Source organism: Aspergillus nomiae (assembly GCF_001204775.2).
Source record: "Aspergillus nomiae NRRL 13137 chromosome Unknown contig00662, whole genome shotgun sequence".
In the NCBI taxonomy this organism is placed as follows: Eukaryota; Fungi; Ascomycota; class Eurotiomycetes; order Eurotiales; family Aspergillaceae; genus Aspergillus; species Aspergillus nomiae.
This window is the reverse complement of record NW_015378717.1, coordinates 1-10,698: the sequence shown is the minus strand read 5'-3', so window position 1 is coordinate 10,698 and position 10,698 is coordinate 1. Positions and strand designations below refer to the sequence as shown.

The 10,698-nt window shown below is 49.5% G+C and overlaps 6 protein-coding genes across 6 annotated transcripts; 3 read left to right on the top strand and 3 right to left on the bottom strand.

The window, feature by feature from the left end:
- Nucleotides 1-1,027: 1,027 nt before the first annotated feature.
- ANOM_010971 (uncharacterized protein) lies at nt 1,028-1,509 on the top strand (the record flags this gene model as incomplete). The annotated part of the gene is made up of 2 exons (XM_015556227.1): nt 1,028-1,083; nt 1,212-1,509. 2 exons carry the CDS (start codon nt 1,028-1,030, stop codon nt 1,507-1,509), a joined length of 354 nt encoding a protein of 117 aa, XP_015401137.1.
- Nucleotides 1,510-3,008: 1,499 nt separating this feature from the next.
- ANOM_010970 (uncharacterized protein) lies at nt 3,009-3,401 on the top strand (the record flags this gene model as incomplete). Its single annotated transcript, XM_015556226.1, has 1 exon — nt 3,009-3,401. The coding sequence occupies one exon, from the start codon at nt 3,009-3,011 to the stop codon at nt 3,399-3,401; it is 393 nt and encodes a 130-aa protein (XP_015401136.1).
- On the bottom strand, nt 3,050-3,889 carry ANOM_010969 (40S ribosomal eS27 domain-containing protein; the record flags this gene model as incomplete). Its single annotated transcript, XM_015556225.1, has 4 exons — nt 3,050-3,232; nt 3,312-3,488; nt 3,551-3,563; nt 3,828-3,889. The coding sequence occupies 4 exons, from the start codon at nt 3,887-3,889 to the stop codon at nt 3,050-3,052; spliced, it is 435 nt and encodes a 144-aa protein (XP_015401140.1).
- Nucleotides 3,890-4,320: 431 nt separating this feature from the next.
- Nucleotides 4,321-5,899, bottom strand: ANOM_010968 (aminoalcoholphosphotransferase; the record flags this gene model as incomplete). Its single annotated transcript, XM_015556224.1, has 7 exons — nt 4,321-4,443; nt 4,498-5,162; nt 5,213-5,308; nt 5,367-5,413; nt 5,471-5,628; nt 5,686-5,695; nt 5,760-5,899. 7 exons carry the CDS (start codon nt 5,897-5,899, stop codon nt 4,321-4,323), a joined length of 1,239 nt encoding a protein of 412 aa, XP_015401141.1.
- Nucleotides 5,900-6,977: 1,078 nt separating this feature from the next.
- ANOM_010967 (NIPSNAP family protein) lies at nt 6,978-8,692 on the bottom strand (the record flags this gene model as incomplete). Its single annotated transcript, XM_015556223.1, has 4 exons — nt 8,029-8,692; nt 7,540-7,836; nt 7,249-7,461; nt 6,978-7,192 (listed from the first exon to the last, which is right to left on the bottom strand). The coding sequence occupies exons 1-4, from the start codon at nt 8,213-8,215 to the stop codon at nt 6,978-6,980; spliced, it is 912 nt and encodes a 303-aa protein (XP_015401138.1). The 5' UTR covers nt 8,216-8,692.
- Nucleotides 8,693-9,468: 776 nt separating this feature from the next.
- Nucleotides 9,469-10,278, top strand: ANOM_010966 (pyridoxamine 5'-phosphate oxidase family protein; the record flags this gene model as incomplete). Its single annotated transcript, XM_015556222.1, has 2 exons — nt 9,469-9,585; nt 9,661-10,278. 2 exons carry the CDS (start codon nt 9,469-9,471, stop codon nt 10,276-10,278), a joined length of 735 nt encoding a protein of 244 aa, XP_015401139.1.
- Between the last annotated feature and the right edge of the window lie 420 nt (nt 10,279-10,698).

Below are 10,698 nucleotides of genomic sequence, written 5' to 3'. Positions count from 1 at the left end.
TTCCCTCTCTCTTTCTTTTGGTTATTTGTTGGAATGGGTTGAGGAGGGTTCGGTTTGGAGGGGTTGTTGGAGGATTCGTTGGGATGATGAGATGATCTGATCGGGGAATGAGTATGGTTTAGTTGGAATTGTATCGTAGAATCGATAAGATAAGAAGGCGGGAAAGGGTGGCATTATTTTCCCCCTCCATGGTAAGTATAGAAACAGACCAGTTTGGCACTGCATTGCAGGACGTGGGAATCAATTGGAGTTTCATCCTAGCTGTGGTATTTTTCTCCGAGTACCTGAAATACTAGATCAGTTCAGTGATTCTCGATACCCTGTCCCAAAGGCACATACTTGCATGTATGTGATTGAAGGTATACACTTACGTCAGAATCATGCACTGTGGGAGTATACAGCAAGGACCTATGACAAGCGAACACGTCCACCAGATCATGTATAAATGAATACTGCATGAGAGATCTTGATAACATGCATACACTGCACTTTTAGGTCCCTGGAGAAGGTGGCTCACAATACCCGAGGCTGAATATTGCGAAACAACAAGACCGAAAGTACTACACCGAATACATCCAATGGGTGGCCCTGGCACTCCTTTTCCTTGGCAAGTTTCAGGCATTACTATAGGTCGCCATGCGAAGTGTATACTCAAGAGAGACACGAGTATTATTCTGTGTTCCTGAACTTCCAGAAACAATCGCACTCAGCCCAGGGTGTGTATACATAAATACCTACCTGCACGTTAAGCATGATTTCGAAACTCAGAAACAAACAACAATACCCCGTACTCCTCTAAAAATTGAGTCCAACTTGGACTGGCTCCATTCCTTATTTCCTGAAGAACGCATTCAGGTACCAATCAGGCGATAAGATAAGCCACCAAGTGGAGAAAAGAAGTTGAACCCCTCTTTAAATTTAAATTTCTTGAGCGTTACATCAACAAATACATCCATCTATACCAAATCCCATCATCAGGATTATCACAGTATTCCTATCAGACCAATAAACCCGAAAACCACCCAGAATGGCCGACGCAAACAAGATCCAGACCCTCGACACCCGCATGAGCGAGCTCCTGGCGTATGTTCTTATACCAATATCATCATCACGACTCGTTTCTTTACCTCTCTACCATACGTCAAACCCCAAAGAGACAAAACAATAGTAAACACAACCAACATGAACTAATCAAGAACCATCTCAAACAGAGCCATCGAATCCCACCCAATGATGACCGGCAGCCAACCCCACCCAACGGGTTTCTATATCCATGACTTCATCCGCAACACCCACAACAAACTGAGGAGCATCGACGCCCAGAAGCTCCAGTCGGCAGACCCCGCCACCGTCAAAGAGTTCCAGGATATCCGCGGCCGCAATGTTCTTTCTGAACAGCTGATCGAGGGCAGCGGGCCCATGGCACAGATGATGCTCATGATGGGGGGAGGTTCACTTGACTTTGGGGATTCTATCAAGCAGAAGGCTCAGGCGGTTAATGCTGTCTAAAGCTTGGACATGTTTTGGTTTGTTTGGAATCGTGGTGCGTGTATGAGATAGGATCTAGTTGGAATTGAAACTAGGGCTTGGTTGTGAAAGCAACTGAATGGCCATGGTTGACTTCGTTTCGGGGTTGTCGATGTGTACAAGTTTTTTATAGAGTATTAAAGAATACTATAATGTACCGGCATACAAAGCTAACTTAACACGAGGGAAATTCCATGCTTCTCGAATAGTAGAGAGACAAGGAACACCGGCAGCGACGATGATGACAATACAAGTATTGATCCTGTCGCTCAACGCTACCTCCTTACCTAAATAGTCCTCGTCAGTCTAGAGAGGTTGGCTTTAAATTAAGGCCTCTGCGAGCGTCCAATTAATTCCCAGGGTTTGCACCACATGGGAGAGAACCTGGAGGATTTGCTGGCTACGTCTGGATTAGTTCAATGTTAGTGTGAACGGGACGTGGGAATATTAAACTAGTCGGTATTCTCCATATGAAAATCAGGTAACATCCGAATGTCGAGCGGAATTTAGAAATAGACCACCGGCGCGGATATATTGCATATTCTAGGTTCTTCAATTAAAGGAGATTGAGACCGGGAATTGAAGATAGAGGGGGTTATAGGAAGCGCGTATCTACGGAGTAATTAGAAGTACATGTTTAAAAAGGCTCCACTGTGGAGCAGCCAACTCTCTATACTACAGAGGATGAAGACGCCTAGGACGGATGTGGCCTAAACAGTACTCCACCGTCCAAAGCAATGTACGGCAGTGGCTGCGTTCATCTACTCTACAGTGGGACCAGGTATTTACGGGGATCTCTACAGGGGTACTACAAGGGTACTACAAGGGCAATCCACGGGATAATCTGGAACATGAATACAATTGCATAGCAGCGAGGGATGTACACGGCTTGAACGTCCGGATCAGATAGGCTAGCCTACAACAGGACCGTATTTCTACATCCTGCCAGCACCAAGCGCTATCTGCCGGACTGGATCCAAGTTTCACCCGTAGTCACATCCGCCGTCCTAGCAATGCCAGCAACCAGCTATTCATCTTCGTCATAGGGGAGGAATCCACACTCAAATCCCTTGACATCCGAATACGTGAATCAACCGGCAACGCTCATGCAGATATGCCCCATGGTGGGATCCACCCGTCATATCCTTCCATGACGGGAAAGGTGTCGGGAGAAGATCATGTCGTACGGATCCCACAGCATAAAACAAGAATAAAAGCAAACAACGTTTCGATAGTAGTCAAAAAAGAGGCAAAGGTTGATATAGTATGGACCGATCATTGCCAGATATCCGGAACTCCCTCCATGTACGCTTTTTGGTGGAAACTTGGTATAGAAATGGCTGCGCCTGCTTGGGTACTTCTCATTTCCCTTCGAACCTTTGTATTTTTTGAGGGGTTTTCTCGCAAGGGGGCGAGGACTCCATCTTCTATCTGAGTTTTGCTCAAAGAAAAGATTAGATTAATCCATCGAAAAACGCCACATGTCTTTCATCATCGCTCCAGCCTGGTTGCGTCGTGACATCTACTTTCTGCGGAAAGAGCAGCCCTCAGTGAGACGGGCCTTGCCACCGGTGGGCTGGCAGAGGACGGTCGAGCAGCCGGCGCAGACGACGACGGTCTGGGCGTGGGAGAAAACGGTGGTGATGGTGAAGCAGCCGGGGCACTTGACGTCCATGAAGAAGGAGCGGGGAGCAGGCACAAGTTGCTATAACGTCGGGAGGGTACCAGTCAGCCATCCAAACCCACCAACTCTGTCGGTTCCCAGAATTGGTGTCTTATCATACCTTGAGCTTGTGCTTGCGGGCCTCGGCCTGAGGCGTAGGGTTGAGAAGGTCGACCGCGAGAACCTGTCGGGGGAGAAAAATTCTGGTTAGCAGCGTGGCCTTGGATGATTTCGATGGGAGCGGGCTTCGGGAGGCGACGGCGATGGCGAGCACGAGATGCAGAGTCGCACTCCTTATCTTTGCTTATGTCGAAGGGATGTCCGCGAGGTAATGGGTGGGCAAAACGGGGTAGAACCTACCATCTTGACGAGACTAAAAGTCGATCAGCGATAAAAGTTGAATGGTGCGCTGATGGAGATGGCCTGCTTGAAGGGTGAGGAACGAAGAAGGTGGTCTCGTGGAGAGGGCAAACTCTGAAGGGAATTCACTGCTCCCGTTCAACCCACTGGCCCTTTCTGGGAAAATAGGGCTCAAGCCCTCGCTAACACTACTTCTTTGAGGAGTCTTGGCGGCTCCGGCAGCTTTACCCCGTACCGTTTCGAATCTCCCCCAATCAACGGCCGCCATTCTGCTTACCTCACGGCGTTCAAGGTTCCCAAAGGTCCTTTCCCGAATGGACTCTTCCAGAGCCATCGCATTGTTGCCGTCGTCATTACTCTCCCTGCTATCCCCCGCGGTACTTTGTACGGTCCCTTTCGTCCCATGGATCCTTGACCCGATATGGCAACCAGGCATTCGACATTCTGCCCCAAGATCACGTTACAACATTAAGGTAGTATTGTTCTATCAACCTAATCAAACATTTAGACATCACATGTGACGCAAAGGTTTCCAGCCCATATGCATCGCAGGATGAATGGCCCGACATCTTTGTTTTAGTTTTATACAGCATGACTCCCAATTCAGAAAGCCAACCCAACGCTCCAATGCTTTGACCCGAAACATGAACCCAGCAAACTTAAAATCGGAAAGAAACTCTCACCTGTGTATGACACACTCACCATGGGAAGCTGAGAGACGGCAGTCTTCGCATAGTTGATATGCACTTGAAATCTTGGCACTCTATCTCTCAGCTCATCTTCTTCTCAACTGCATCCACTTGTCCATTCGCGGTTTGCTTCTCCACATAGGGGTGCTTGATAGTAAGGCACCAGATGTCGATATAGTCACATATCGTGGTGATGATGTCGTGCTGTGGTCTGATGAGTCTCGAGTCGAGGAACATGTGGGGGCAAGAGGGACTTACGATGAAGCTTCCATAAACACCAATCGCCAGACCGAGACACGCGTATATGAATGCAATCTGACCGTCTCCACCGCCAAGCACGCTGGGCCACAGACCGAGAATGGAGCCAGCGCTGTCAAGAACAGCAAGAGCAAGGGGGCAAAGAAGTACGTTGAAGTAAGGGAAACTGGCCTTGACCAGGTGTGCAGTGATCATCCTGCCCACCGCGTATGCGTTGACCAGACCCACGTAAAGGGCAAATGGGACCATGTAGTTCTCCAAGATAGTCGGTTGAAGATAGAGATAGGCCGGCACGAACGTCCACACCGCAACAAGGGGAAGGAGACCAAATAGTGGTGCAATGGGGTCCTGTCCACGTTCTCTCCGAATTTGCATGACATGCACGATACTCGATCCAGTGGCGAAGAAGAGCACAATCGCGCCGTAGACCAGATACCACTGCGTAAAAGGCATGTCGTACAGCTGCTCCGGGATGGCATCCAACTTTGGAACACCGACGGTCTCCAGCATTGACTGATGCCAGAAACTACCTCCTCCCATGTAAGCCGTGAGGCCAAAGACCAGACAAAGTGTCAGGACACCCTCCACAGGGCCAGAGATAATGCCGAGGGTAAGCACTTGGGTGTAGTATTCATCCCAGGTCTGAACATAGAATGTCATGGTTGCTATTTCACGTTAGCCTCTTGACTACTACCTGGCACAGAGTACGACGTACATCCCCAAAGGGTCACAACAGTAGCCCATGACTGGCCAAAGTTCATTGCTGCACAGAAGATCAACACTCCCAAAGCGGTGTTGCACGCATCAACGCCTGTAGGTTGAAAGATGAATTAGTACCGGGTTGCCATCCAAGGGTAGGTTTGCCTCACTGTGGTCAAACAACTCGCCCAGAGGACCACTTTGCTTAGTTCTCCGTCTGTTATGACCGGATTAGCGTTGTGCAACTATCAAGAGACGGGCAGAGAGGTCGTACGCTTGAATACCGTCTACGCCGTCAAATGTCTGGTACAAGAACAATCCCACGGCGCAGCTGGCATAAACCCAAGATGGGCAGTCTTGGTCTAGAGTAGGGTTGTACCATAGTATCGTGAGGAAGTTGATTACCACAAAGAAGAAACCAGTTAAGGTGATCTACCAGTCTTCGGTTAATTCCCGTTCTTGCCATGAGTCGGAGAATTAAAGACTTACGGCGTTAGGACTAAGGCAAGCAGGCTGTTAGCCAGGCCGGATACCGGCGGGAATGAAGAAGCGTCACTACTCACGCCATGCTCATGGGGAAACATTTGATCACGATATTGTTATAGAATGGTTTCAGGACATATCGGCTTATTAGCGAGTGGTCGACGCCCGCATAGCGGTATTCCCGCAATTTGGGCAGCTGATGCTCCCGGATGTACACCATGTTGCGTTGGTCTTGTTCTCCAGGGAGAAACTCTTCTTGTCCGTCCGGCTACGAAGAGAACGGTGGGAAGAAAGATTTTTGCTTGGGGCCTTGGGGCTTTACAAAGATAGCGGTGAAATTAAGGACAGTAAGGCAAGGTGTCACTCCGAAAGGGGGAAAGAACAGGACTAGAGACAAGGGAAAGTCTGGGAGTAGGTGTTGGGCTGTCGAAAAGATCCAAGGATAGAAAAGGAAGCCAAAGACAAAAGGAAGAAGCGAAATACGAACGAGACGAAAGAAAAACAGGATACGCGCAGCTCTTGTTGATTGATGTTCCCTTTTAGTACTAAATTTTTAGCAGGCATTAATTACTTTCTTTTTTTTCTGCCGGTCAAAAACCGCTGTTGCAGAAATGCCGCGCGGGGAGTCGCAAAGGAATCCGCATCGAATTACGAGAGTCGTCAGAATTGAAGTTTGGTGGAGAAATTCTGCCGGCTTCCTCAACCCACGTGTGTCCTCTCATTCGCTGGATGTATTTTTGTTGGGAGGACCGGGTCATCTCCCAAGACCACGGTGCATCGCACAGATGGTTGTCACTTGCCTGATCGTCGTCCATCATTTGCAGAGAAAAGAGGGGTAGAGAAAGCATGCTAGTAGCAACCCGAGGCAGCATATGAATCCATCGGGAAAGAAGTAATGTGATACACGTAAACTTGGAGAAAAGACCAGTGGAACGATGTTCCCGAATCCATTTCTAAATACAATGATAAACGAAATGACGATAATGCTAGTGCGGATTGGATACACTAAGAGCCCTATGGCTGCTTTAGTTGAAATTCGATAGTGGATAGTGGAGCGACCAAGCTTTCCGTACTCCGTAAATAATGCCTGAAACTTGGAGCAACCGTTACATTCTTCCCCCAGAGATCGGCGGACTCTGTTCTCCAAGCCATACAGTGTATTTGCGCCCCATTGATCTCGGTCCATCCACAACCTTGATACTCGGTTTCCTTCGGTAGAGTACTCGCCGTGGACTGGGCGCTTCCTGAGGACCTTGCCTATCATCGCACATCGACCTGGACTATGGAGTACAATGCATTTAGCCAACGGGGCTCCACGGCATAGGAATCAGAATCCGGCTCTGCATGCTTTGGATGAGAGGGACAGTCTTGTGCACCGTCTCTGCCCATCCTTCGATACCCCATGACTGCTCCCGGCAAATCTTGCGTTCTTCAAGATTCGCAAATTGCCACAGGTGGTGCACAGTGTTCAAGTCGCCAATTTGAACAAACCAGGCGCCAACCCCCTCCATGACTTCGCGGCGAGCCTGAGGCCTGTTCGCCAGTGCGATTCCCACTCCAAAAGGTTACCGGGGTGAAGAGTGTAGGATCGGAGTTCAAAAAGACCGCCTAGTCGTCGGGGTGGGGTCGTTGGCCAGAACGAGAATTCTTGCATCAGCGACGTCTTCTTGCTCTTGATCAAGCTCTTCAGCTTGCGGTCAAATGCAGGAAACTCCGGATGACGGGAGATGTTGTGGAGGGATGCATGATAGCCCTCATACCGTTGGTATTCCCAGATATGGACTGCAGAGCTAGTGTTAGCACTCTGACTCCACAGACATGGCAAGGGGTCGGGAAAGGATCAAGTTTGATTGGAGATACCAAAGGTGTCATTATCCCCCACTTGCGTCCGCCAGCTTCCCACCAGATTCACCCTGTTTTCCTCAGTGCCGGCCATGCGGGGGTACCACTGCCCTACCAAGTCAACATATTCGTCTACTCTATCGGGCTTGACCTCGTGGAAGACGATCGAGTGAACGTATTTGCCGCGAGCGAGGACTTGGGAGAACGAGCGTTCGATATCCTTGTCAAGTTGCTGACCTTCCTTCGTTCCGTAGATGAGCGAAGACAAGGGACCGCGCTTAGGCAATTGATTGGCTTCTTGCTGTTGTTCCTCTCCTAGAATACGGTGGGTAGAAAGTGAGCCCAATGCCTTATTATCAAGAACTTGGGCAGCGTCAAAGACAGCAGGGCTATAGTTACTGCTCGCATTGCTCGCACCCGGAGCAGTGGGAGCGGTAGCGTACTCACGGAAGCGATCACGGGACACAGGGGATGATGAGGCAGAAGTAGAGGCATCGACAGACTGACTCTCTTGCTGTTCTTTTCTTTTGCGAGCCACCTCCAAATTCTCGCGGAACTCCTTCTGACGCGCAACAAATTCCTCGGCTGAGGTGGGGGTAATGTCGCGAATGGATGGAGCGCGGTAGGCAGTAGCAGAGGAGCTCAAAGGCCGGACCAGCGAGGACACCGGTCGGAAAATGCGTTGTGCGAGCATGCTTGTTATTCGTATACAGACAAAATACCGTGCAGATGAGATAAAAAAATGCTAAGACAAATGCTTCTGACAGAACAGAAAAAAGGGCAACTTTCAAAACAGGACAACCACAACAGTTGGTTAGCAGCGACGCAAGTTGACAACAGCGAGGTGACAACGAGTAGGCACGCTATGAAGAGGATACAAGAGGGGATTTAAGAGAGGGGGACAATGTGGAAGCACAGACGAAGGACAGGGGTAAGGTTGCTGTCGACACGCGATGGCTTGCCGAACGGTTAAAAGGGAGGTGTTGCAGGAGTTACACTCGAATCAAATGAGAGCAGTTAGTTTGTTCGTCAGCGATGATCAGGCGGAGAAGAGTAAATCCAGACAATGGCTGCCGGATACTGCCCACAGATCGCGACAGGTTGCAGAGTTAGTAAATTAAGTGACACACGGATTGCAGAAGATGGAAGAGCTGATAGGATGGGAGGTGGAAGAAGGTCGAAGGCGAAAGCTGGGGAAACAGCTTGAGTGCGGGGAAGAAGTCTTGACTCTGGCAGTCACGACACCCAATACTACTAGGAGTACGGAGTACTTAGTACAGCCACGCTTGCGGATTGGGCTGCTTGGAGGAGCAACGCCACCAATTGCAATCACTACTTAGAAACGTATGAACCAGCTGCAATTGAACAATAAGTCCGACATTATCGGTCGCTCATACACAACAGACATGTTCTGTAATTTGCTACGTTCTCGCCGATCTGCAATGCGGTTTGCTCCATAACTTAGGTTATTATGACGAAAACGATGCTTATCCTCCTCCACGTCTATTGATCTCAAACATGACGAGACAACTGTCCAGCTCATCTTTTCCTAATATTGGGGGCAAACTAAGCCACCTAGGATCTGCAGGAGTATGTCTACATGGAGCAAGGGGATAATTACAAGTACCAAGTACTATTACCACGGACTTCCAAAAACTACTACGTAGCATTACTGTCCATAAAGAGCTCAAATACCCAATGACGTCGAAGGGAAAGCAACCACCGCTAAATGGTCCGAGCTTGATCCGAGCCGAAGCGGACTAGTGTTTCCGGCTCAATGCGGTTACGACCGTCGAATCCCCGCCACAGCTTCACGGGAACAACGCTTCGCTTTTCCCTCTCGTTAGCGGCTCAGCCTGTATCGACAGCTAAGATCGACGATCGGAACCTCTGTGTGAACATTGTACAACATTATATGACTAGTATCGTATACGCTGCGCAGACGCCATGACGGATACTTTGAACCCTCCCCTCTCATATGAGGCATCAGCCACGACAACCCATCCACATGTGGCCACCACGCTGCCCCAAGAGGTCATCGCATGCTTGAAGAATTCACGATTTGTAGGTTTCCGCTCTACAAATTGATTTGGATTGGTCTTTGGTTATTTTATGAAGACAATGACTTACTGTCGCTAGCTTCACCTGGCAACATGTGACGGTCTGACCCCTCATGTCTCTCTCATGTCCTATACCTACCTGCCCTCGACGCCTTACGACCAGTATCCAACGATTATCATGACTACAAATCCTTCCTCTCGCAAGACTAATCATCTTCTGACCAATCCGCATGTTTCCCTGCTTGTCCACGATTGGGTGTCACACCGTCCGCCCACTCGTGCACCCAACCCCGGAGGTCAGCGCGACGGATCCCCGCCTCCCGCCGCAACCCGTTCGTCCTTGGCCAGTCTCCTGTTGAACCTGAACACGAGCGCACTATCAAGTATCTCTACTACCATCGCCGGTTCGGCCCGTGTGCTGGAGCCTGGCTCTGAGGAGGAGGCTTGGTGCAAAGAGCAGCATCTGGAGAACAACACTTTCGAGGAGGAAATGGGGCTCTTTGGCCAGCAGCAGCCGCAACAACCCGGCCAACGGAGGCCCAGCATCGCTATCGACGATGACGTCCGGGTGGTCACCGTCCGGGTACGTGAGGGTCGAATTGCAGACTGGAAAGGAGGCGTACGGGACTGGCAAGTTGTCCTGGAAGATGAAGGCCAATCTGCGCCGCTGGTCAATGGTACTTTGGAGTCGCAATAGCTGTAGTTTCTCATCTCGCGATGGAGCCCATTTTCCTTTGGCAGTATAACAGGAAATTTTATCGAGTGACTGACGGTCAAGCATTAAGATTGACGTGCATGACTGCCCTTCTTTTCCCGCATGTGTATAATATGACAATATCACTGCGATATCTAAGGCGATGACTCTAGCATTCCCCAGCTTGATAACTACATGGCCGGAGTTAAGATCATGACTGGCCGTCCAACCCCTACAGACCTCGCAATGCGTAGTACAAGGACCAAAAGAAAAAGTACCTATCAAACATCACACAACACCTACCGTAAAGTATTCAAAACAACACCCAACCTTCAAACCCCCGTCCTTAAACCGATCACCAGTAACCGTCGACATCATCGATCACATGATCACATCCCAATACTAGTACTAGTACATACGGAG